General features: G+C 40.3%; 12 protein-coding genes across 12 annotated transcripts; 9 read left to right on the top strand and 3 right to left on the bottom strand.

The window, feature by feature from the left end:
- Positions 1 to 711: 711 nt before the first annotated feature.
- Positions 712 to 1962, bottom strand: SS1G_10445 (predicted protein; the record flags this gene model as incomplete). Its single annotated transcript, XM_001588847.1, has 4 exons — positions 712 to 849; positions 1004 to 1077; positions 1248 to 1692; positions 1777 to 1962. 4 exons carry the CDS (start codon positions 1960 to 1962, stop codon positions 712 to 714), a joined length of 843 nt encoding a protein of 280 aa, XP_001588897.1.
- Positions 1963 to 4603: 2641 nt separating this feature from the next.
- On the top strand, positions 4604 to 5175 carry SS1G_10444 (predicted protein; the record flags this gene model as incomplete). The annotated part of the gene is made up of 2 exons (XM_001588846.1): positions 4604 to 4923; positions 5049 to 5175. The coding sequence occupies 2 exons, from the start codon at positions 4604 to 4606 to the stop codon at positions 5173 to 5175; spliced, it is 447 nt and encodes a 148-aa protein (XP_001588896.1).
- Positions 5176 to 5699: 524 nt separating this feature from the next.
- SS1G_10443 (predicted protein) lies at positions 5700 to 5939 on the top strand (the record flags this gene model as incomplete). The annotated part of the gene is made up of 1 exon (XM_001588845.1): positions 5700 to 5939. The coding sequence occupies one exon, from the start codon at positions 5700 to 5702 to the stop codon at positions 5937 to 5939; it is 240 nt and encodes a 79-aa protein (XP_001588895.1).
- Positions 5940 to 7514: 1575 nt separating this feature from the next.
- On the top strand, positions 7515 to 7762 carry SS1G_10442 (predicted protein; the record flags this gene model as incomplete). Its single annotated transcript, XM_001588844.1, has 2 exons — positions 7515 to 7544; positions 7619 to 7762. 2 exons carry the CDS (start codon positions 7515 to 7517, stop codon positions 7760 to 7762), a joined length of 174 nt encoding a protein of 57 aa, XP_001588894.1.
- A 2167-nt stretch (positions 7763 to 9929) lies between these two features.
- On the top strand, positions 9930 to 10985 carry SS1G_10441 (hypothetical protein; the record flags this gene model as incomplete). Its single annotated transcript, XM_001588843.1, has 6 exons — positions 9930 to 9936; positions 10250 to 10369; positions 10432 to 10547; positions 10599 to 10683; positions 10738 to 10804; positions 10880 to 10985. The coding sequence occupies 6 exons, from the start codon at positions 9930 to 9932 to the stop codon at positions 10983 to 10985; spliced, it is 501 nt and encodes a 166-aa protein (XP_001588893.1).
- A 610-nt stretch (positions 10986 to 11595) lies between these two features.
- Positions 11596 to 11706, top strand: SS1G_10440 (predicted protein; the record flags this gene model as incomplete). Its single annotated transcript, XM_001588842.1, has 1 exon — positions 11596 to 11706. The coding sequence occupies one exon, from the start codon at positions 11596 to 11598 to the stop codon at positions 11704 to 11706; it is 111 nt and encodes a 36-aa protein (XP_001588892.1).
- A 291-nt stretch (positions 11707 to 11997) lies between these two features.
- SS1G_10439 (predicted protein) lies at positions 11998 to 12416 on the top strand (the record flags this gene model as incomplete). The annotated part of the gene is made up of 2 exons (XM_001588841.1): positions 11998 to 12070; positions 12148 to 12416. The coding sequence occupies 2 exons, from the start codon at positions 11998 to 12000 to the stop codon at positions 12414 to 12416; spliced, it is 342 nt and encodes a 113-aa protein (XP_001588891.1).
- Positions 12417 to 14434: 2018 nt separating this feature from the next.
- On the top strand, positions 14435 to 14629 carry SS1G_10438 (predicted protein; the record flags this gene model as incomplete). The annotated part of the gene is made up of 1 exon (XM_001588840.1): positions 14435 to 14629. The coding sequence occupies one exon, from the start codon at positions 14435 to 14437 to the stop codon at positions 14627 to 14629; it is 195 nt and encodes a 64-aa protein (XP_001588890.1).
- Positions 14630 to 17395: 2766 nt separating this feature from the next.
- On the bottom strand, positions 17396 to 18164 carry SS1G_10437 (predicted protein; the record flags this gene model as incomplete). The annotated part of the gene is made up of 2 exons (XM_001588839.1): positions 17396 to 17959; positions 18012 to 18164. The coding sequence occupies 2 exons, from the start codon at positions 18162 to 18164 to the stop codon at positions 17396 to 17398; spliced, it is 717 nt and encodes a 238-aa protein (XP_001588889.1).
- A 1893-nt stretch (positions 18165 to 20057) lies between these two features.
- Positions 20058 to 20879, bottom strand: SS1G_10436 (predicted protein; the record flags this gene model as incomplete). Its single annotated transcript, XM_001588838.1, has 1 exon — positions 20058 to 20879. One exon carries the CDS (start codon positions 20877 to 20879, stop codon positions 20058 to 20060), a length of 822 nt encoding a protein of 273 aa, XP_001588888.1.
- A 1684-nt stretch (positions 20880 to 22563) lies between these two features.
- Positions 22564 to 23200, top strand: SS1G_10435 (predicted protein; the record flags this gene model as incomplete). The annotated part of the gene is made up of 2 exons (XM_001588837.1): positions 22564 to 22639; positions 22971 to 23200. The coding sequence occupies 2 exons, from the start codon at positions 22564 to 22566 to the stop codon at positions 23198 to 23200; spliced, it is 306 nt and encodes a 101-aa protein (XP_001588887.1).
- Positions 23201 to 23634: 434 nt separating this feature from the next.
- Positions 23635 to 23973, top strand: SS1G_10434 (predicted protein; the record flags this gene model as incomplete). The annotated part of the gene is made up of 1 exon (XM_001588836.1): positions 23635 to 23973. One exon carries the CDS (start codon positions 23635 to 23637, stop codon positions 23971 to 23973), a length of 339 nt encoding a protein of 112 aa, XP_001588886.1.
- Between the last annotated feature and the right edge of the window lie 416 nt (positions 23974 to 24389).

The following is a 24389-nucleotide window of genomic DNA, read 5'->3' as shown; positions in this document are numbered from 1 at the left end:
CAACGGCGCAGTCCATTCATTCTATTTTGTCCCATAAGCTACATACCATCTACTCCGATTACACTTGTTGATATGTGTCTAAATATATTTCATAAGGGCTTTTTCTACAGGAATTGACACAGTAGTATCGACGCGCGTACACCAGATAATAACTCTATTGAAACATTTTGTAGTTACAACAAGCTTCATGGTGAATTTCTTAAGCACTGTAAGCGCTTAAAATTAATCAATAAATTAGTGCTTTTGGGGCTTGGTTTTAGCGTTCGGTGGCAAGACGTCAAGATGAGATTGCCGACTAAAAATTCAGTACGCCAACATCTACGACAACAGACTTTGCTAAAATATGTAGATAATTTATTTTAAATCGCGATTGGTATCTTGAATAGTTTTTATATGATTTTCAAGGAATATATCAGAACTATCATGTTGCAGACAGTAATCAGAAACACCTAGCCCTTCCGAGCGCCACCGCGTGCATCGTTCATTGCAACAGCAGTATTAGACAAGTGCTGTATCTCTTTCCAGCTTTTCCATGCCAAAGAAAGAAGATTCGATTCAGTAGATGCGCCTGGATCTCGATAGCGATATCGTATTGTCTCCTACTTTCAGCTCAAAAACTTGCTCAAGTGATGCAAAAGTATTTAAGCATTGGCTTCCACAATAGTGGTGCTAGTCGTATAGAGGATGGTTCCACGGCCGACCTCATAAATGTTATCGTCGTCTTCTTCTTTTTGCGACAGGGTTCTCGGTTTCTTGGAACTCTTTGGCATGTCGTTCTTTGAGAAATTTCTGGAATTCCCCGAATGTAACAATTTCATTGGTTTCGCGATCAACCACAAGTATAGAATCCTAGGAAGTTAGTATCGATCTTCTGCTTGAGCAAAACCCGCAGACTGGTAAAACATGAATAACGTACCTGCGCCTCTAGCAAGTTCTGTTTCTGTTTGTCTAATTTTGCTTTTCCGGCTTGGATAGATTCTTCTTATTTCTTCTTGGCTGATACTTCCTTCTGTTTCTTGATTATCTCTTCCTTCTTTTGCTTCTTAACAGCCGCGTCTCCAATTTCTCTTCTCCAAACTTGTTGGAGCACTCTCAGACTATCAATATTTTTCGGGTGCTGAGAATGAGTCCATTTCCCCTTGTCATTCAACGAATAGGTGAAAATAGTTGCATTAGACCAGCCATGCCTCCCTGCAAATTTTGAGCGCGCGGGTCCACGAGTTCAAATCTAGACATCAGTGACTTACCTCCTTTGATTCTCCATAAAAGTTCTTGCAATAATTGCATTTGGCTTACTACCACAACCTCCAGCACTTTTTGAGCCTCCTGTAAAGATAAATCCTTCCCGTTCAACCACCCTATGACAAAATCAGCATCCTTGGTCTTTGACCTAGGATCTGCCACCTCACCGACCCAAGGACCACTGATATCCTGTTCCTGATTTTCTTCCCGTAAAGTCCAGGGTATGCCACTATTTCTTCCAGCAAGTGTGGGCATAATTTGAATTCTGACGCCTCTTCCTGTCGCTTCAAGTAGTCCCTTTCGTGCAGTTTCTACGCATCGTTTCATGGGCGAAGAGAAGATATGTGTAATATACCCTGCGTGTTTCCGCACGTTTTCGTAGAGCTCGTCGCATTGGCGTTCTCCTCTGGAAGATAACCCAAAGTCGACTCCACCTTCTTGGTAATTTGACTATTCAAAAGTCAGCCATGCTAAACCTTTCATGAGAAAAACATATGGAGTAGATACAGAAGCGTGGCGTATAAGATGAACTACGATGGATGGTGATCTATCTGAAGCCGGTTTAGCCGTCATGACCCAACAGAACGATGACTCGCGGCGATTTGTACTTAAATATTCCGAAAATCTCAAGTACTCAAAGTTGAGAGTCCAAGTCTTGAGAATATTTCTCGAAGTGTTATATAACCAATCACGATTGTCTCGCACCTTGTAATGGAGCATCTTCTGGAACAATAGGCAGCTATCTGAAAACCGTCGAATAGAATTTGAGAATGTGCATGAAATCCGAGTTGGTTTGAAACCAAGCTCTTGATACAGCATACTCGAAACAAATAAACCCTAATCACTGTGCATGGGAGAAGAAGATAGTAATATCTAGTTCTGTTTTTCTCTAGCTAGAAAAGACTACATGGCCGAGAGTTTTCCTATGGAAAAGTAGTCGATACTCAAACAAGATGTACTGCAAGGGAACTTTTAGCACGGCCTTGAATGTGCTCAAATTCTTCCGTAGTTTCCAATAGTTATTTTTTGATCCAAAAATGGTCCCATAATATTCCAGGTAAAAACAGCTATCTACCCTACTGGGACTTCATTTTTATTCAAATTTGGCGTCTTTTCTTACGAAGGACAGAACTGTTCTTTGCCAACTGTCCTAGTCACCCTGACAGATCCATCGGCCCAAGTGGCTTTTACACTAGTGATAATTGGGCGTAAAAATTAGTCATTACTATTTCAAACCTGCCTAATTAGCCTATTTTCTTCCTTATTTCTATCAATTTTAACGCCAAGACTCGAGCTGTACGCATCAGAGTGGAAGAATGTCTTAACCAGTTCTTCCTTACCCAGTATTAGCTTCACAAATGATGTATTGGCAATCCTAGCTCTAGCATCTCTATAATATTCTCCATATCGAACGAATGTATACGAAGGATAAATAGTAGAAATCTACCAAGATTCGATATGTAGTTTGAGTTCCTTTAATACCATTGAAAATATATCTATATTCATGACGTAAAATGCGCATATTTCCATATCACGGTAGAACTAAGAACTCAAGAAGCTTCCCGGCACTACAACTAAATTGTTGAGATATCAATAGCTTTCGCAACTTCAAGAAACTGCAGACGGAAGTCATGGATAAAGTCATATAGATTGATGCAGAGACTTATAACGTAATCTTACTCAGCCCTAAAAATGATAATCTGATATTATTAGGTCTTGATAGAGATTGTACAGCAGGCTGCGTGACAGCTGAGTACATTCCATTTAACTCTTCTACGCCGACTTTGTCAAAAATCCAGCAATAGAGGATCCCTACGTCTGAATTTTCGACTACTCCAGTGATGTTTCACCATGACTTGAGGCTAGCTAGGTAATGGATGATTTAATTAAGCATGTCGCTACAGACACCTTTTAACCTAGAGAACCCCTCATAAACAGAATTGATTGTCTAATATTAGCACGCGCCAGAGTAGGTTAGAGCTCTTCCTCGCCTACTACTTAGCTCCCAGCTGGAGTGCCCTTTTAATTAAAAGAAAGTATACTCCATGCTCAAACAATCTGACAAAGTCCCGAACACACAAAATTTCAATGAAAACTAAAACTCCATGACGCTCGAAAGTTGATGGCTGTCAATTTGAACTCAGTGCTCACCACAAATCAATTCCAGCTCTTTCTCCAGTTTCCCTATTCCAAAATATTGTTACTATCACCAAACTACATTTTTCATCACTACTCCAAAGCCCTAACTAAATCAAGAATCCATCATTATAATCCAAAAGATATTGCACTAATTGTTGCAAGTTGTTGATACTCTTAAAAATTCTTGGTATTAAAGGATAAAGGCATAGTGACCAAGAATTGGAAGAAGCGATTAAGAAATAGAGAATTAGTCACTAGTGCCATTTCCGGATAGATAACTCGAATTCCTCGAATGGCCAAGGTGAAATCTCCTCGAGGCTTGTGAGATACTCACCGTCATCAATGTCAGACTCTTCTCCTAAATTTGAACCATCAACAATACATTTGTGAAGAGAATTGTAGTAGTAGTAATAATACAACAAGTAGTATATCAAAGATAAATGGCTCAATGAACTTATCACCATTATAGTGTCATTCCTAGCAATTTTCAACAGCCGGAATCTACTTCTCTCGTTGGTTTCTGATGGAATAAAGTAAATGTGAGAGACTTGAGGATGAATTTCAGGACGGAGAGAGTTGCTGAAGCCTATCCTGGTGTGAAGAAGAAGTACGGCTGATTTCAAAGAGGTACCTCGAAATATCTGCTGTCAAACTCTTCTTCATCGCGACTCATCGCTGGCAAGAACTCAACCTGGATACAAGGATGATAGGGTTACAGCATTGTCACGTTTGTAAACAAAACCCTTAGTTTTGCTGCCAACAACTCAGATATTGAATGATGAAGGCTGCGTTCCATTATTTGTTCCAAAATGATTAACTTATCATTTGGGTTTTCCTGATAAAACCGATTGAATCTTCCAATTTTGTCCTAACGGTTGTCAGATTTTCCCCGGCACTTGCGCGGATATACCAACTTCTGTACCAACAACAGGATATACTCAAAATAAGAAAATCAAGAACGTTAATGAATAGAAAAGCATCCATGTATATTCATGCATCTTGGGTAAGAAATCCGGTATCAGTGGCTGAAATTACCAGCATTGACTGGTGTGAAGAAGCCATTCAACCAGCCAATCACGAAGGTGACGTCAGCGAATTCAAGTCTGGAACTTACAAGAATTCTCAACACCTTCTTGCCTTCAACCTCAATCCAAAGTTTGGAAAAATAACTACAAAACCCCCGAAACAAATAAAAATCACCGCAATAGCAATCGCAAACACAATGTCATCAACAAGCAGTTCATACAAATCCAGCAAACGTCACGAACTCGCGCCCTCTCGTACCGCCGTCACAATCCCAACCATTGCTCCCGTGATTGGAAACTATTCCCATAGTAACACTATTCCGTCGAATAAATCCACAGTATATCTCAGTGGATTTATGGGTGATTTACCCGGCGATGGACGAATAATATCTGGAGGGATAGCAGCGCAAACTACGCAGATTATGAGGAATTTGAAAGCTGTTTTGGAAGCGAGCGGGAGCGGTTTGAACAAGTTGGTTCAGAGGAGAGTATTTTTGGTTGATATGGGAGATTTGAAGTAAGTTTAATTCTGACTTTAATTGAAGGAAGAGCAGTATTTTGGAAGTGGTCGTGGTTGTATGAACAATGGACGGAAGGTGAAGAGGTTGAAGGAACTTTCTGCTAACCAGCATATATATTAAGAACGATAGATAGGATATGGGGGGAATGGGTCAAGGAACCATATCCAGTGAGCACTTGTGTACAGGTTGTGAGGTTGGCTAAGGAAGCCGCAAAAGTGGAGATTGAAGTAGTCGCAGAAACAAATTGAAATGAAAGATCTAATTATGGGTATTCTCTTGTTGGAATTAATATGATGTTAAAGTGATGGGAGGAAGTTGCGTGACGGTACATTCAACGTTCCACTAATTGACGGATGCCAAAAATGTCCCTTGAAGCATGAAACGTGTTTGTTAGTGCTCTGATATTATGGATTAAAGCATCCTGCGTGATTTAAATGAAATCATCAAGCGTAGGAAGAAGAAACATATCTTCTCTTGTACTCTCGTGGAAAGATGAACCCGTGTTCTTTTTTGTGAGTGCGATATTCTCTTACTCTTTTGCTTTTAAGCCTATCAGAAAACAATCATGATGTTGTGATCAGCGACCTATCTTCTTACCCCTTAGGATTTTATCCAAAATCTTTTGGTAAATTCAACCTCGGCGGCATTTTGTTGCTCTGCGCTCAATGTTCTGCCTATCCAATGCTAGCGTTTCAGCAGCCGTCGTGAAACTGGGAGCAATAGCAGATGTGTCCAAATAAGTGTCTTTTACTACAGCCACCAGATTTCGATCATGGTAAGTTGTGGTATCTATCCTTTTTTTGAGTCCAGATTCTCGTCTTCCGATGTAAAATCGGTTTTCCGTCACCCATTGATCCGTGGTTCATCCACCGGCCATTCGCCAGTCATCGGACAATCCTTCAAAAAGATCGTCTTCGGAGCAAAGAACATATCAAAGGCATTAAAAACGTTCAATGTCAGATCCAGATGGTTTTGTGGGCGAGGACTACCTCCGCAAGTAACAGTCCAATAGAAGAAAGGTACTCGGGCTTGTCAAGTGGACTTCTGAAGACATCAGAATTGGACGTCAATTCCTCGCAAATATCAAAGCACTTGTGTCGGTCAGCGGGGATGATATTGTATCCGCTAAAATTTATCACTGAGTACACTCCAATGCCGGATTTCCCTCCAACGGTTATTGAAAATCTTCTACCTTGGATGTGCGGAATATAACAAGGGGAGTTGTCACGGTTTTGGCCAGAAATGCAAAGTCAATCCCGCAGCGTTGCTTAAGCTTTTCCCTTTCAACTCCTTCGCAAGGAATCGACAGATACAGATAGCACTGCAGTTTTCGGTTCACTAGAGCCGCATTTCTTGCTCCAGACATTATCAATAATATCTTACATGGCAAAGCCTGGAGATGCAAACAGATGGGTGATAACTTCCTTGGAGAGTTGAAACGAACGAAGCCGGAAATATAATGGGGGAACATATATTTTCCGAATACAAAGATCTTAGTTTTCTCTCTCTAAGAATTTTAATACAAATTTAAATCATCAAATTTTGCTCGAATCGACGGACATGTATGATTCCAATGATGTTTTCGGCCTGGCTATATCAAAGCTGATAGATAGGGCACTATCGCTTTAATAATACTAGGTCTGTGGTAGCACTTTGGAAAGAGGTAACTCCAGAATAGAAAATAAAATAAGAATAGATAGCAATGGAATGTCACTTCCCTAGGTTTGGCTTGCAGGTGTAATAATTGTAAGATCTTAAGATCTTAGGATCACCTTCCATAACTTAAGGTTGATCTACCAATGAGCAGGCGGTGAGTAAAACCACTGCTTAGCTAATCATGCAATGTGGATAAGTAGGTAGATAGGACACTGGCGTAAAATATTTCTCTTCATTGAACTCATCGTGTCTGTTGGTCTAGAACACTGGTGTACAAAATGTATGCAACGAGTCATTCCGGAGTTGTGTTTTAATCCCGGATCACCGCGTTTGATATTTTGTTTTGTGGAATTGGATCTTGCCAAAGGCCTGGGATGAACACTTCAAGTCCTGGAATATCTCTTGATGCAAAATCTGCATAGTTGCATTTAGGGATCCAACTATACCAAAGAAGCCTTCTAGTTTCGGCCTGCTACTTTATGTATTTGCACGCCGGATCATGTTCACGTAAATCACATCAAGCAATAATTTCTCAAACGAAGATTCTTTCCCTGTGGCGCGAGGTGTGACTAAATCAGACACAAAGCTACTACATTGCACCTCGCAATATGATCTTGAAGATCTCATTTGAGTCACGTTTTCGCAATACCATGCATATATTCATGTCTGAGCACACATAATCAAGACATTGAGCCAGCAAATAGCTCTGCAAGATGGACTGTAGTTAGGTCCAGCAAAAACGCACAAGAGTGGTATGGAAATTGCAGAAGCTTCTCCATACCTTTATTCTCCAGTCTAAAGTACTTCCATCAAACAATTCGCACCATTAGCCAAGCTCGCGAATTTTTCAAATTTCAACCGTTCATCGGCTTCCTTGAAGATTCCTTCCCAATCAGCCACAGATCTCTCGCGTGATCCAACGTATGAAAGCATGTTAAGGTCCATTGTTCTACAATTCGGAGTACGTCAGATCGTGGAATTTATCACAAACTTAATGCCACTTATATGAAAAGCTAGAGAAGTACCAACCAACAGTTGGTAACATGCCGATTGGTTACCTGTTTCCCGGGAAAACAATTCACGGAAATTAAAGCAGCAATGGTAGTCGATCTATCCTATCATATACTTTCCTATTTGTCGCGAGCTGCGGATCCATCGTTAGAACCGCCGTTGTGGTAACAGGCTTGGTAATCCGCTGTTGCTGCAGCAATAAAGGTCACCAAGACTTTTAGGCACTTTCCTATCTTAAAATGGCCGGGTCTGACTCTCCGCAGTCATGAAATTACAATTCCTTTCATTTATTCCAGATAGATCAAAGCAGTGCATTCGGTTTTCAAAAAAGAAAGACTATGCTTCTTGTTAAGTCTTTGCAATGAGGATGATTCGAGAACGGAATTCATTCGGCAGCCTAACTGCTGAGGACTTTCCAACCTCTACACCTGCGAATTTGGCCATCCCTTGGTCTAAAGTCACTCATGGTAAAAGTGGTGTATCATCTGCCAAGCATAGAGCTCCTGCAACTAATTCCTGTATTGAAGTCTTAAGCAATCGCATCATTTTCTCCTGTCAGCTGCTATAGATTCTATGAATGGTCTCATGAGGAATTTGAAAAGAACACGGTGAATATACAAGACAGTGCATCTGATGAAAAGCATCAATCATGTATAAGCCTTTCCTCTGATCACTCTTAAAGTTTTGCGATTTTAGCAGCCCATGGTCGGCAGTCCAAGTGTAATCAAGAGCAATGACTCCAAAAACTGCACGGAGATCTTTCTAAAGAGTATCTGTTGACCTCCTGGGATCTTGGCAGCATATGCATATATAGTGCATATGCATATAAGGAGCAAACAAAACTCAACTTTTAATTCATTCTTTCCTTTTTGGTATACTGTTTGTTTGCTTTCAATATTTTGATTTCAAAGCACTTTAATTCCGAAGGCCGAATACCCAACCTATTCCTTCATTTTTTTGAATATATGCTCGCAGCTTAACTGCTTAGCTAGAGAATAAGTCAATTCAATCTGATACTCTTTCTGGTCTTAAGAAACCCAACAGTATCTGCTTGCGTACTATTGTATTTTCTTTGTTATATAGTCCAAAATAGTGCTTGTAGCTGTGAAGTCTGCTTTACTCGCCGGCTATTTGTATGTCAGTGATGTATTGAAAATTTTGGGACTTTGAAAGCAGTGACAATGAGAAGATACAGAACTGTGGTCCAACTACTAGTTTGGAACTGCTGTGGGGTTATTTCACAACCAAGAAAGTGTTCGAAAAAACCACGAGACTATGCAGAGATGACTTGAAAACCATATGAGGCGGCTATATTTATTAAAATGGTAAGACTGAGGATGGCTTTCCAAGAACTAGATCCTTTTTCGAGTGACTCTAACTCATTCAGTGTCACGTATTGCTTGCTTTCCATTGTGCATAATATCAAGAGAAAGAACGTTGGGGGCTAATACACATGAGTCATTTTTCCTCAGCAGCACCAAGATTGATAATCGAAAGAGAAATGATGTACTCAGTGTGAAAAGTCTTGCGTCCGAATTAAAAAAATGTTTGTTGTTGGGCTTTACATCTTCGAACCGGATCAGTGTATCCAATAGTCTGGACTGTATGACGGATTAGATGTTTTGAATTAAATAGTTCACTTTTAGTCCATTGATGAATTAAACAGTCTATTCTTAATATTGAAGTCTTTCAACAAATCAGATTCTAATATAGATGAACTAGTCTTTTAGATTTGATCAATCATATCAAATTATCAAAAGTTTCTATGATAAAATTACACAATACAATGTTTTTAGATGATATTATACAAAATTAATAGTATTATATTATGTTAAATAATACTTTGGTTATATGTTGTCGTTATTCAGTTCAAAAATCTGAATTACAGTTGAAAATTTTTGATAATTATTAGACTATCTAATCCGAACTTTTTATATTAGTACTTTTTGGATAGTTCATCTAGTCCAATAAAATTACAGACTAGCCGTCCGGACGGAGTACAGAGAGACTATTAGACACACTGAACCGGATAAGCATGCAGATTCATATCAACCCGCATATGCGCTTTAATCGCCAATTCCTACGGTAAAGATATCAGAGCAAGGATACCACTTTGATGTAACCGTAATCTGTGACAATGACTCTCATAATATCGATGGTGAATTATTCCGACCTCTGCCTCGTGTCTTCACTTCTCTCTTCTCGTCGGAAGGCTCCATCCGAGCCCTTCCTTAACTCTCGTACACTGCTTACATGTGGAACTTGGATGAACTCAAAGAATCTTTCTTCCTTTAATTCCTCAATATCTATTATGTTCAGTTCAGATCAATTCATCATGTCAGGTAACATGAAAGATTGCGAGGAATTAGCTTCGACGGAGCCTTTTCTAGATCAAGAATCGACAGAATCAGGAAAACGGGCATTGAAGCATAAACACAACCAATATTCACGTTCTAGCACTTGTTTTTCACGAAAATCACTTTGGCCTTGGATTCATATATTTTTAATTTTCAACTATACGGCCTTGTTCTCCTTGGTAATCCTCAAGTTTTCGCGGAATGCGATTCATTTGCAGCCGCCAGAAGAGCTCATACACCGTAAGAAACTTGTTAAACTCCATTGCAAACTTTCTTGCTCACAAATGTGACTGTATAGTATCGGCTCGCTCTGCTGTAACTTGGGAAGTACGCAAGTTCGAGACGAAAATTCTAGGAAATCCTTTCGTCGGCGAGCCCCGACCTGAGCTCGAAAATGCATGGCATAATCTTTTACGATGTAATTATGCCGCCTTAATTCTCTTCAAACAATTCTAGGTTCGAGATACTGAGATCGAGCAGATGACAATTTACAAGTACCATTGAGCGATTTCGATGAGAACATGCCCGTCATACATTTGAAAGATGGATCTGGTGTCATTGCTCAATTGACAGTTTTTCATGCCCTTCACTGTTTGGTATGTATGCTGGTATTCTTTCCCTGAGGAATTCTACTGACAATCTTTTAGAAGAAATTAAGACAATGGGTTTACCGTGACCACTATTACAGTACTGCTTCTGAAGATCGACTGTCCCTAGAATCTGAACATGCAGGTATGAAATGAGTGTTCCCTTGTACATTGATTAAAGCTCAGAGTTCATTCTTAGATCACTGTATCGAATACATCCGAGAGAATCTGATGTGCAAGCCCGATCTTTCACTCATTACATACAAGTGGGTAAATGGAACGCGTGGAAACGAGGTCATAGGGCAGAGCAAGAGTTTGCGACCAACTAACAAAGATTTCAGCGACCATGAGTGTGTAAACTGGGATAATATTGATGCTTGGGCTGAGGAGAGAGAATTTGATTTGTTTCGTGTTGATCTACTTGAAAGGCCTGACCCTATGTCATGAGGAGTTCCCTTCTCCATGGCCATTGGCGAAGATGCGTGAGGGTATATGCGGGGAATAAGCTAGTTCTAGACATAGTGCATTTGAAATCTGAAATGGTTGCAGGAGAGTGAAGCTTCAGCTTTCGTCTTTTTCTTACTGCAGCTTTCCTTTAACCAATAAAGCGTGTTTTCCGTCACGTAATTGGCATACCTAAGACCCCCAGCGCCAGGAAGCCAGGAACCACAATCAGAGACATCACTACATTCCTTTTGCTCGTAAGAAAAAGACCCTAAGAACCGATATAGTTGGGCAGAACATCGATCAGTTAGAACATGAAAGTTAGAAAGGGTCATCCCGAGGTTGCTTTCTTTTAGGATATGTGCATATGTTATCAACGTTGAACTTGACCATGCAAACAGTATCTCAGCTGCTCTCCATCTTTGCGCGCAATTTATGCACGGGTGAGGCGAGGTCAAGTTCAATCACTAAATGAGCATACGGAAAAGTAAACAAAGAGATACACACATGCATGTAGCCTGACACGAGCAAAAACACCTGCCGCATATGTCGAATACTACATCACAGCAACAGAAAATACCGCTTTTCTTCATATCACAATTGCTACACGACAATGGCAAGTCGCATCATTAAGAGGAAGTTAGCGCGTGAAACCTACGATTCGCTCCCAGCTACTCAAAATCGCTCGCCTCACCAAGACCAAAACGGTTATACGAGCCAGTAGCTGCGTTCTACATGCCGAAAATTACACAATTGGCCCGATGGGATCTCTGAGGGAGTCTTCGCGTCGATCAGTTCAATATCTGCCGAACCAGGTTGTTGTGCAACACATCTTATCTTCCGATGTGAATGAGTATGACCTCAGAGCAAATCAAGCAGGGGTGGAAGGTATGAAGCTGATTCAAAATATACAAAAGGACAGCGTTGCCTCCATGGCCATAATTCTTCAGTCAATCCAACCACATACACCGAAGCCTCCAAGAATTTGATATTTCTCGCACATCACTTACACATAATGTTCAAGTCCTACATCCTTCAGGCGATCCTTGTGTCGCACATTGTTGCCATGGCCATCCCAGCTGTTGCAGGTACGTTTTAGGATATAATTTTCGACTACCATTATTGTGCAAGAGAAATGGACTCCAAACTGACAACTAAAAATAAGTCAATGCCGCCATTGTTAGATCAGTGGGAGATACAGATGCAGATGAAGCAATTGCTTATACACCTTATCCACCTTCAGGCTGGGATAAAAGAGATGCTGCAGTCGATGCGGATGAGGCAATTGCTTATACACCTTATCCACCTTCAGGCTGGGATAAAAGCGATGCTGAAGTCGATGCGGATGAAGTGGTATTTTATAATCATCGGATCTATAAGAAAGAAGAAGCCGATGCAGATGAAGCAACAGTCTATCCCCGTCCAGCCTGGTAGGAGAGATGCTGAAGCTGATACGGACGGAGCAGCGGTCTAAAATCAAACTTCGGTATGGAAGAGAGATGAAGCTGGGGTCAATGTATATGGAGCAATGGCCTATGGTAAACCTTCAGTCTGGTAGTGGGGTCTAAGAGGAACAGTGGAGCAGTGGAGTTGCAACGACCGATGATATACTTCCACATTCGTTTTATTTTGACATTTCGCCAATCGGAGAATCAATAACTTATCCATCTCAACATGTTAAATCCAGTACCTTGCTTCGTGATATGATGATTTCCTTCAATCTGATCTCTTGCATGAATAGCGTACTATCTTCCTACAACGTCGCCAGTACTAGAGCGATCATATCCTCGTGACTATGAACCCAACACATTGTGTAATGGTCAAACCCTGGTAATCTTTCTGATAGGCAAGCTCGCAGCTCCAGCCTTTAAAATCTGCAATGAAGTAACGTCGCTCAAGATAAAATATGTACAAAAGCAGTACAAAGATACAAAGAGTCGGCTGACAGATTAAACATAAAAGTTCGAAGATAATAAATAGGGTATTCATTGAAAAGCATTCCGTTCCGTATTGCCCGTGTTAAACTTCCGGACGAAATCTTAAAAATCCATCTAACTGATATTCATGTTGAAAAATGGTTCTCTACTTTGCCGCTACATTTTGAATTACTATGGTACTGATAAATCATGCCTAGGGCGTCGTATATTGAAGACCTAGGCAAGTTCTCCCAGCCTCCAAAAGCACGCGAACCTAGTCCGTACACACATTGTTAAACAGGGAAATCTTCATCGAATTGAGCGACAAAAGATAACGTGTACTTACGAAGCAGCAAGTTGAAGAAGCAAGATATAGCAATGTATCGGAAGTATGAACAATCTAGATGATAATTGCTCCACTCAGCGACATAGAGGGATCTCTCCACATGAAAGACTGGTAATTACGAACAGCTGAACAGCAAGCTCAACCTCACGCAAAGATAAGGAATATCACGCAAGATAAGTATGTCTACGGCGAAGAATTGAAGAACTAAGAAACATCCACACCAAGGTAGCATCTAGACTCCAAACCCAGGACCGTTCCGCTCAAAATGGCACATGAACTTTCCTCATACAGTATTAGGGATGAACTTTAGCCGCAGCATTGTTTGATGAGTATAAATGATATATAGATAACAGCGTGGTACTTTGAAGAACGAAGAAACATCCACACCGAGACAGCAACTAGAGTCTGATATTGATAGGATTGTGCCACATGCAATGGCAAGTAAGAATTCCCCCTCAATTAACCATCGGCCAGAATTCGATAAACTTATCAGCTGGTCAACATCAACTACAATGAATGTACGTCATGAGGTTACAATGTCGATAAGCACTAAGATTTGCTTGGGGACCCCAAAGCCTCATCCTTACCCGAACCTCCCGAGGGTCCACCCACGCTTCGCCGCTTAAAGGCCAAATCAAACTAATGAAATGAGCAAGCATCAAAATACTATGAGAAGAAGGCCTACTCTGTATTATTCCCTGAACCAGATCAAAGCTTGTTCTCGTTGTTCTTGATAGGTGATCATGTACTGGGCATAGTTTTTATATTTCCTGTGACGCCTCACACCTCCGGGTCACGTGGCATGCCCCGTTTGTATTTAATCACAGGAAAACTCTCTTCTCTTGTTGGGATGCGAAGACTCAACACCTGTACGCGGTGCATCCTACGAACCTCCAGCTCTCTTATGAGAGTCTGCAGAGCTAAGTTTGAGTTATTTGATGGAGTCGTGGTAATTGGAAGAGGAAGAGGCGCCCGATCACGACGTTTTTACCCGTTTGCGGTTTTTTGACAGTTGCATTATCGAAATGCGCTCTCTACAATACTACCTTTATTACGAAACAGAGGACAACATCATCATCTACGACAATACGCCACGAAATCATCTCACTTCTTAAAAGTGAGACTCCTCTGGAACATATAGTACAACTCGATATCTTTGACGTGTATATGTTATATACTGTATACCTTCCATGATCGATACAACTGAAACGACAACAATTTATATACCTTCTATACGGGAACACCGGAGGAGTACTGTTGAAGGACCTAAGCTGATGACGAAACTTACTCTGCTCTCATTCAGCGGAGGTATGCTACTTACGGAATCGGGACACCCGTACAAACCACTACCTGTGTATGCTATAGTTACGCTATATGAGGATTAATGCTCCTTCATAAGCTTTCTATTGGCAGGATGATCAGAATGAGGACGAGGCAATCCTGACGGTGGGCGATTACAGTACGTTCTGGTATATAAGGAGTAATTGGATTGATGGTATCGGGAAGGGGATCAGGGATGAAGGGTTTTCGAGTACAATGTTTTAATAGTATAAGGGGAAGGGAGAGAGATCAAGAGCCAGTGATCTAGTGAACGAGGATGACCACAATTACAACCCCAAAAGGCCTACCGGCCCAAACCCCCCCTGCGAAGGCAATCATGTAAACCCTGCCCTAGCCCCCTTTAAATTGTATATAAATACTCCCCCTAGCTAGCTAGTAAACCACTCAGAGGCTTCTCCTCTGAGCGTCATTTGTCCAAAACTGGAATAGATGGCTAAGGTTATCACGCGCCAAGGCGCGTGGGCCTACGGCCTATGACGATAAACACAATCAATCAATCAATCAATCAATCTCTTCTCTTGTTTTCTTTCTTCTTTTCTCCTTAGCTTAATATTTTCTAATACAAGATACTTTACCCAGTATTCTTGAGTGTGACATTTCCACCCATTGATAGATATACTTTATACGTTTCGGTATGTGTTTAATATAAGATTATGTTAAAAGGAATAGAAGTTACCGGTACTAATCACGTGTCGTGATTAGTAATACGGTTACCTAAACAGGCTAGATTAGACGAACCATAAGCAGGCATATTGGTCCCCTCCGAGGATACCAAGAGGAGATCTTAATATGCCTACACACGTAGTAATATAGCCAATATAGAGGCCTCTTCCACCCAATCTTTTAATAAACATTGTATTTTTTTCATTTAGAATAAGAGATTGAAATTGTATTTAAAAAATAAATATTTGTTAAAATTGTCACACTCAAGAATACTAAGTAGAGTATCTTGTATTAGAAAATACTAAGCTAAGGAGAAAAGAAGAAGGAAAACAAGAGTAGCGAGTTTTCCTGTGATTAAATACAAACGTGGCATGCCACGTGACCCGGAGGTGTGAGGCGTCACAAAAATGTTTTAAATATAAAAAAGAAAATCGAGATTTTTTATCAATTATCATTTTTTAATAAAATAAAATATAATTATTATCGAAAAAATTATAATTTTTTATTCAGAATCCAAAATGTTACGAGGTTTGCCGTCTAGATCACGTGGAAGTGCTCTAGGCTCTCGAAGTAGGTTTATAACTAGGCGTCAAGCAGGGACTTAAAGTAATGACAATAATGATATGCAATTCGTAACTAATAGTAGAGTATACTAAATGATTGATCTTGAGCACGAAGCTCTATACAAAGGAAATCCATCTTGATTATATAGACCATCGTGGCATGCGTCCCAGTGCTCCCAGTTGTCCCAGTTGTACTGGGACAGCTGAGCCTACTGGAATCCTCATATCACATGATGCTAATCACGTGATGTTAGGTATATGAGATCCGTCGTAACAATAGGGCAGATCTGAGGCTATATTGGTGTAACGATACTGTACTAGAGGCAGCGTTTGCCTGAGGTTTCGTCTGGTTGGTAGTTGTAGGTTAAGGCTTTATTACCAGTATTCACTTGGAAGTGAATTCGTTACTAGTGTAACGATACTGTACTGGAGGCAGCGGCTGCCTAAGGTTTCATCTGGTTGGTAGTTGTGGGTTAAGGCTTTATCACTGATATTCACTTGGAAGTGAATTCGTTATTAGATCAAATAGAATATAGATAAACTAATTGATAACTAAATTGAGCACCAAGCTTTTAAACTATAAAACTATCCTGATTATAAATTCATCGTTTCCCTAAATGCTAGCTCTGCTAATTGACTAGTAGAGCTATCATATTATATGATCTCTTATTGGTTTTAGAACACTAATCCTAAGATGATTCTTATTTTGGGATAATATAGCTCCTAGGATAATTGTCCTGGAACAAATATTATCCTAGGACACTTTATCCTAAAACGCATAACGTTCTAGGACACTAGTCCTATGCCTTCATGGTTGCCTAATCGTTTTGTCCTAGGATAGTTATTATCCTGGGACACATTTTATCCTAGGACACTTGTCCTAGGATTCCTTATCGATAAGGGAACCGCGGTAAACAACAGCCCAAACCTCCGTACTTGTTTTTATTGTATAAAAAATTGATAATTTAGTAAAAATTAAAATAATTGTTAATTCATTGAATATTTTAAAATAAAATATTTCAAAACATTATTAAAGATTTAAATAATAAAATAAAACAAGTATATTGTTAAAGTGAATGGTTCCTGCGTAGCACGTGCGCAGGGCACTAGTCCTATTAGGACTAGATTGAGAAGCTCTCTGTTGGAGAGCTTCGCACTTCCGTAGAACTTAGATAATGAGTGATTTATATACAAGACCAATATAGCCTCAGTTCTGCCCTATCAGCTTCCCACTATTCCCTGTGTAAGGTCATTCCTTTTAACATTATTCCCTAATAAAAGACAATTAAAATATCACTTCTAAGTCGATGACATCTCTCTTCAATGATTCATTCATGTATTAATAATCAAGTAGATAATGAATTGGATGAATAGATGAATCTATAGCTTGGATAAAACTCAGCACTTGATTTTTTATCCAGATGATTCTCCTTTTTGGCATATATGTAACTTTGATAGGAAGGACTTTCTTCCTGATGCAGAGCAGATGCAAGATGTAGTTTGCATCCCAGACACATAACCACATGCTCATATTTAGCCCCAAAACCCATTTCTTTCCTTTCCTCTATCCCCTCCACCAAAATCTCACACACTCCCCTCCCCCTTTTCCTTCCCAATCAACCCCACCAACCCCTCCATAACCCTCGGTCTCCCCTCCCTCCTAACCTCCAAATCCCTCTCCACCAATCTCAACGGCACACTCGAACTAGCCCTATCATTCCTCTGCGCCCTCGCAGCCCCTTCCCCCTCTTCTTCATTCCATCCACTCCTCCTCCCATTATCACTCTCCCAATCCACCAACCCCTTACTCCACAACCTCCCCTCAATACTCTTCCCCAAATGCGCCGCTATCCCCGATCTCTTATGATCAATTGGTTTAAAAGGACCATAAAGAGGATTCGTAAGCGGATGAGAAATATACTGATCATGCGTATACCGGGAGATATTGAGAGAAAGAGAAAAGATTTTTTCGATTGGTTTCGAGTTACTGGTCGGTGCTGGGGATGGATTTACATCGTTAGGGAGAGAGGGATTGCGTTCGACGGTTAAACGATAGCGGACTGGACTTGCGTTTATGATTTCTTGGGCTGCGGTTGCGGAGGCGAAGATTGAGATGAATGCGTTTTGGATGGGGGATATGGGGTGGTGCTTTTTATTGGGTTAGTATGTATATATAATCTAAAAAATCCCGAAAACATACCTTCAAACACCTAAACATACACACCTCACCAAACCTCTCCAAAACCCTCAAAACCTCCCTCCTCTCCGCAAATGTTCTCGCAGAAGGAAAGATTTTAACATGAACTGTACGATTTGCGACATTGGAACTAGCGGCGCGTAATGAAGATGCCATTTTAGGAGTGTGATGTGATGGAAAGTTCGGTTGGGAGCTTTCTTTGCTATTGTATTGGCATTAGATCACTAGATGGTATATTGGGAGGGTGGGAGAGTTGTGGATGCTGAATTGGAGGAGGGGTTGAGATGGGAGGGGATGGGGAAATTTTGATAAGGTGGAATGAATTGAGGTGGAGTGGATGTGCATGTGGATGTGCATGTGGATGTGCAGGTTGGGATTACGGTGGCCGGGTGGAGGGAGTGTGCAAGTTATAAGTGCAGTCAGTAGTGGATGCAGAAATTCCATAAGCACTTTTTCAATCCTTATTAAAATCATTGAAATAACCTATCAATAATTTCAGAAAATAATTATAAATTCAAATTATAATACTATATAATTAAAATTTATATTAAATATTTAGATTTACTTAGATTATTTTATAAAGTATTATGTTAAAAGGAATGACCTTACACAGGGAATATGTAACGATACTGTACTAGAGGCAGCGGCTGCCTGAGGTTTCGTCTGGTTGGTAGTTATGGGTTAAGGCTTTATCATTGGTATTCACTTGGAAGTGAAGTCGTTACTAGATCAAGTAGAATGTAGGTAAACTAATTGATAACTAAGTTGAGCACGAAGCTCTTAAACTATGAAACTATTCTAACTATATACTAAACGTTTCTCTGAAGGCTAGCAAAACTATCACGTCACGTGATCTCCTATTGGCCTCAGGACACTAATACTGGGACGATTCTCATCCTAGGATAATATTATACGTGGTTTGTGACAGAGAGCTTCGCACTTCGATAGAACTTAGAAAAAGAGGATTAATATACAAGACCAATATAGCCTCAGTTTTGCCCTATCAGCTTCCCACTATTCCCTGTGTAAGGTCATTCCTTTTAACAATTTCATTGAATTATACTTATGGGATTTCTGTATTTGCTATTGGTATTAAAAATGATGATTTTTGTTCAAACATCACATCACATCACATCATATTATAAATTACCTACCTATTAATTATAAACAATAACCAATACATTCCCCATTCCGCAATCTCTAATCCTCATTCCCAAATCCCAAATCCCAAATCCCCTACCACCTACCATAATACCTTAACATATCTTCAAAAACCCATCCAGTAATCCACCAATCCCAAATCTCTATTCATCCCCATCACCCCTCCTAATCCATAATCATAACCAAATAAAATAAAATAAATCCTATAAATTTGAAATTTCTCATTTACACAAAGTACATAAAGTACCTATTTGTTTAATCTTATAAGGTAAGAATTTCATCTACTCATTCACTCATCTATTCATTCAACCAATACTAATTATCTATCAATAATATCAAGATCTAAGATCCTCTTATAAATAAAAATAATCAAAAATCCAAGAACATTTATTCATTCATTCATTTTATATTTTATATTCTATATCTATACATCTATAAAATCTCTTTTGTTTAAACTATCTTCAATAATCCCAAGGTATATATATATATTTTAAATTTAAATTTTAAAGAAAGCATTTGAAGAAGAGAAACTCAAGCTAATAAATAAATAAATAAATAAATAGCTGAGTATATAAGTTAAGTAAAGGTATATATGTAAGAAGTCATCCCATCCCATCCAATTCCAATCCCAATTCCCAGTATGAGTATAAATAAGTAGCCGTGGGGCTCATCCGTATATTCATTCATTTATCCATCCATCTAACCAACCAACCATCCATCCATCCATCCATCCATTCTGTTCCCAAAACGCCAATTTTGCCAACCTAATAGTTGAAGTAATCTCGAGAGAAACATTACATCCATCCCATCCCAAACACACAACATCCCCCTTTCCCCGGCCACCGAAAAAAAACACAAAACCCAACCCAAGATACAAAACCCCACTACTCAAACTCTCCCCACCTTCCCCTCCCCCATCCTCACTCTCACTCTCTGCCCCCTAGCAACCTTAACCCTAACACCACCCCCACATTCCAAACTCTTCCTACACCTCCCCCCCACCTTCCTAACTCCCACCGGCGTACTCGCTCTCCTAAGCGATAAACCAGCATCAGCATCCTCCCTATCCCAAGTTTCTCCATCCATATACCCCTCATCCACATCATCCACCACAACATTCCACCAATTTCTCCTCTTTTTTTCACTTTCCATATCATTCCACTCATTTCTTGTACAAGAATCATCTAATACCATCGTAGTAGAAATAGGTGAAGAAGCTAGTAGAGAAGTTTTGGAAGGAGAGGGATATAAATTGCATTGAGAATTATTGGTAAGCATATCTTCGACTAGAGAACTAATATCGCGAATGTGAGAGGTGGAACATTGGAGTTGGACGTTAAGTTGACGTTGGAGTCTTCGACATGCTAGGACACCTGCTCTGTAGGGAGAAGTGGGTGTAGTTGGTACGGATTGTGTGGTGTCTGATGAAGAAGAGATTTCTGACTCTCCGGATAGGGAAGGTGTTGGTGAGGATGCGTAGTGTCGAGATTGGATAGTTCTTGCTTCTTCGTAGGAAAGTGATTGGTGATGAAATTGACTAATGATATCATCGAGTGGTGTGGATGGTTTATAGTCATCGAAGAAAGGATATGAATCGGAGGACGGTGATAATGGGATAGGATATGAGTCGTCTCTTGGTGATAGTTGTACATCATCATCGTATTGATAAGGATTGGTTGGAGCAGCGCCGAAAGTAAAGTTCTCGAACATATTGAAGATGTAAAGAGTAAATGATAGAGTTATCAAGTTAATATTAAAAAGAGGAGAAATGTCGCAACTATAAGTCCATCAATGGTTGAATTATATCGACTTCAACAACAGAACGAGATCATGAATCGTGGGGTTAAAGAATATGATAACTAGTAATGGTAGGAATGAATCGTGATGAAAATCGAAGGCAGTGACTAATATTTTACTCGAGTAAGCTTGTGTTGGTTAATTGATTTATCGAAGTATTCAGATAACAATCGATTGATAGTGAAGGAGGTAGTGATAAGCTTCAATTAATTTAACGAGGGGATAGAAAGGCTCTTATATTCTCAAAAGAAGATATCAAGTGCCGTTCAAGCATTAGGAGAATCGGCCGGACCTTTTAAAAGGATCGAACTTGTCTCTCTAAAGGTTCCAGCTAGAAAGTAGAAGGCTTCGACTTGTGGCCACCAAAACTCTTGGTTTGGGCGAATAGAAGGTATTTCACTCAGCCTTAACCTAATTAGTTGTACTAGACTGGTTTCCCCCTAAGAAGTTTGGATCTGGGTTTTGGTGGTCAAGGATTAAAAGCTACAAGGGTTATGGATGGGCTGCACTGCATCGTGGGGACTGAAATGGTGGCAAAATGAAGCATAGCTGGTTGATGATTGGTGAAAGTGAACGCTTTGGTACTTTTTCTACAGAGGTATAATGATGCCCCAAGGAGAACCCTACCCAGCAATCTGGAAAGTTTTGTTTGTTTTTTCTAGCTCGGAATATGAATTTGGAACTTTGTCTTAAGCTGGGAAATTCGGAAATGAGAATTCTGGCTTACCTAATTGGCTCTTTATCTAATTAGTTCAAGTCTTCATCATATTTTGTGCTCGCTCCTTTTTCACCCGTCATACCTAGGTAGTACTTATTCACCATTTGTAACGCTAGTGCTATTGAGATTAAAGTACTATTACTAGGTAGTAATTATGTATGTAGGCTGGAGGTCTGATCTGAACAAGCGCGAACGAAAGACGAGCAAAAAGAGTCGAAGTGGTCTTAAGACATACATACATACATGCACACCAATTACTACGTATGCAAGTCTACGTATAAAAGATCGGAGTCAGCGGAGAAGCTGTTCTAGGCAATGTACACTGTACACTGTATGTTCAACTGAAACCATTCTATACCTAGGGATTTATTGGGTAAGAATGCATGATTGGGTACGAAAAAGTAAACAACTCGTAGGCGCTTTGATCTTTAGGTTTGAGCGGCAAAGTTATGAGTAGAAGGGTAGATGGGTAGATGAGTAGACGGGCGTTTCGAAAAGAGACAGCTTCTTCTTGAACCAGTTACTCCCAGGTAGATCGATTGATTAAAAGTCAAGGAGGCCAGCGTCAGTTTATAGGGTTAAAAACAATCCAATTATGATTGGACGACTACTTTTAAAATGAAGTGAAAATAATTCGGTTTCTTTCGGATATGAAGGTTGAGACCACGGAAGTGACGCTTCCCTCTTTTTCATTTAGCTGCTACATTTCTTCAACAGGCTAGGTACTCTCCTCCGGCCCCTACATGAAATGTCTTAAACGTTAAAATAATAAAGAGAAAGGCACAGGGCTGAAGGCAAATATTCCGAACAGAGCAGGTATAAAAACGCAACTGCAACTGCAAAACGCAAATGCAAACCCTTGTGTGTTTGTGAAAAAAGATGACGATGATGACATTCAATGGGGCCTTTTGCTACCTTGCGACCTCGCGACCTCCTATCAAGGCTCTCATTAAAAGTAAATCGAATTAGAGCAGTATTTGCCCCAAGCTCTCAACTGCGGGCTGCCTATCATTGCCTATCACGTAATTAAATCTGGATAAACCTTCTAGAAATATGTATAGAAGGTGTAGAAGGTCTAAGCGGATAAGATATTTTTGAGTCATGTGGGTAACTTGGGATAGCCTTGATGGGTGCGTGTACTCCGTATTGTCAATTGTTTGAAGACAAAATACGGAGTGGCCGATTTGATATTCAGCTAGAGTGATATCAAACAGAAATGAGAATAATACATAGGCTTGTGGTTGTTGAAAACTTATTCTCAGCAAAATAAACAAACAGTTTTCTAGAGTTCATTCATTGGCTAGATATTCAAGAAACTGCTTTCATCTTGAAGCCCCAACTTCGCCATGTAACACCCACCTCCTCTCGTATGCATGCTCACCAGAATCATTTATCGGCCAGTTATTCGACAGCGCAATTCTGGACCGTTAAGATCTACACGATCTACAATCCTGTACCATGTCAACATGAGACATTAATCTTAGCACAAACTTTTTTGATCCTTTACGATAGATAGAGTACTGTAGCCCAGAGTGAACTTATGAAGGCATCGACGGTCCTTACATAAGCATTTCAACAAACACAAATTGGCACATGATGAAAAGCCACGCAAGCAAGCAGTCAAGCCACATGGCAAATGCACAAAAGTGGCTGTGTATCCACTTTTACCCCTTTCACTTTAGTTACTTCCAAGAATAGCAAATTGATCTTCATAACCATTTTGCGACGTAAGAATTCACAAAGAGATTACGAAGTTCCCCAACCAACCGACGAAATTATTGACTAGACAACGAATACCAAAACGAAAGACGATTGAAAATATTCAACCATCACGACAATACGTCACTTACGATAGCCATCCGAATTGAAACTCATCACGACCTTACCAACTTGAGAGAATCCACTCTCGCAGAACCTCACTCCAATTCGCGACAACAATCAATCATCACGATGCATTTCACCTCCCTCTCCACACTATCTCTCCTCGCCCTCCTCCCAACCCTCACATACGCACAAGCAGGTTTAGGTGGAATAGTCGTCACATCAGTAGCCACACAGATGGCGACGACCACACCAGGAGCGCCATCACTTTACACAACAGATGGTACGACAACCGTCTCATATATACCGATATACACGCAGACGTTTGCTACGACGGCTTTGGGAACTTGGGCTATTGGGCCTACGCCGCTGGTGGGAAGTATTGGGTTAGGTACTATTCAGGGGACGGTGAGGGGGATGAAGAGTAAGAGGGCGGCGCCTAGTGGGGTTTTTGGGGAAAGTCGTTAGGGGTTTGGGGAATGGAGAGGGGTGGGGGTGGTGATTGGATAGGGATAACATGGGGGAGGGTAGGAATGTGGTGATAGTGGAATGTGGCTGAGACGGGTTTAGTAGGAGGGTGTTGGAAATGTGCCAGATGATTGGAGATGAATTATGATAAGAAGTGAAAATGGAAGTGGAAACCCGGATACGATAAACGGTGCCGATGGATAATACGACATTTTCAAGTAATATCAGTCTTCACGGATGACGATGAACCTTTCGAGCGAGTTCCATCCTTCCACTCGGCGTACGTTTTTATCTTCAACTATGACGACTGATATCGATATCCTCATAATTATCCATATCCATTTCACATTAGCACTTGAAAAGAGCGTTAATTTGGATCTCTGAGCACCTAGACAGCATTCGGCACATGGTATAAC

Source organism: Sclerotinia sclerotiorum, genomic scaffold (genome assembly GCF_000146945.2).
Source record: "Sclerotinia sclerotiorum 1980 UF-70 scaffold_15 genomic scaffold, whole genome shotgun sequence".
NCBI classification, from domain to species: Eukaryota; Fungi; Ascomycota; class Leotiomycetes; order Helotiales; family Sclerotiniaceae; genus Sclerotinia; species Sclerotinia sclerotiorum.
Note: the sequence above shows the minus strand (reverse complement) of the source record. Positions and strands in the feature narration are given on the sequence as shown.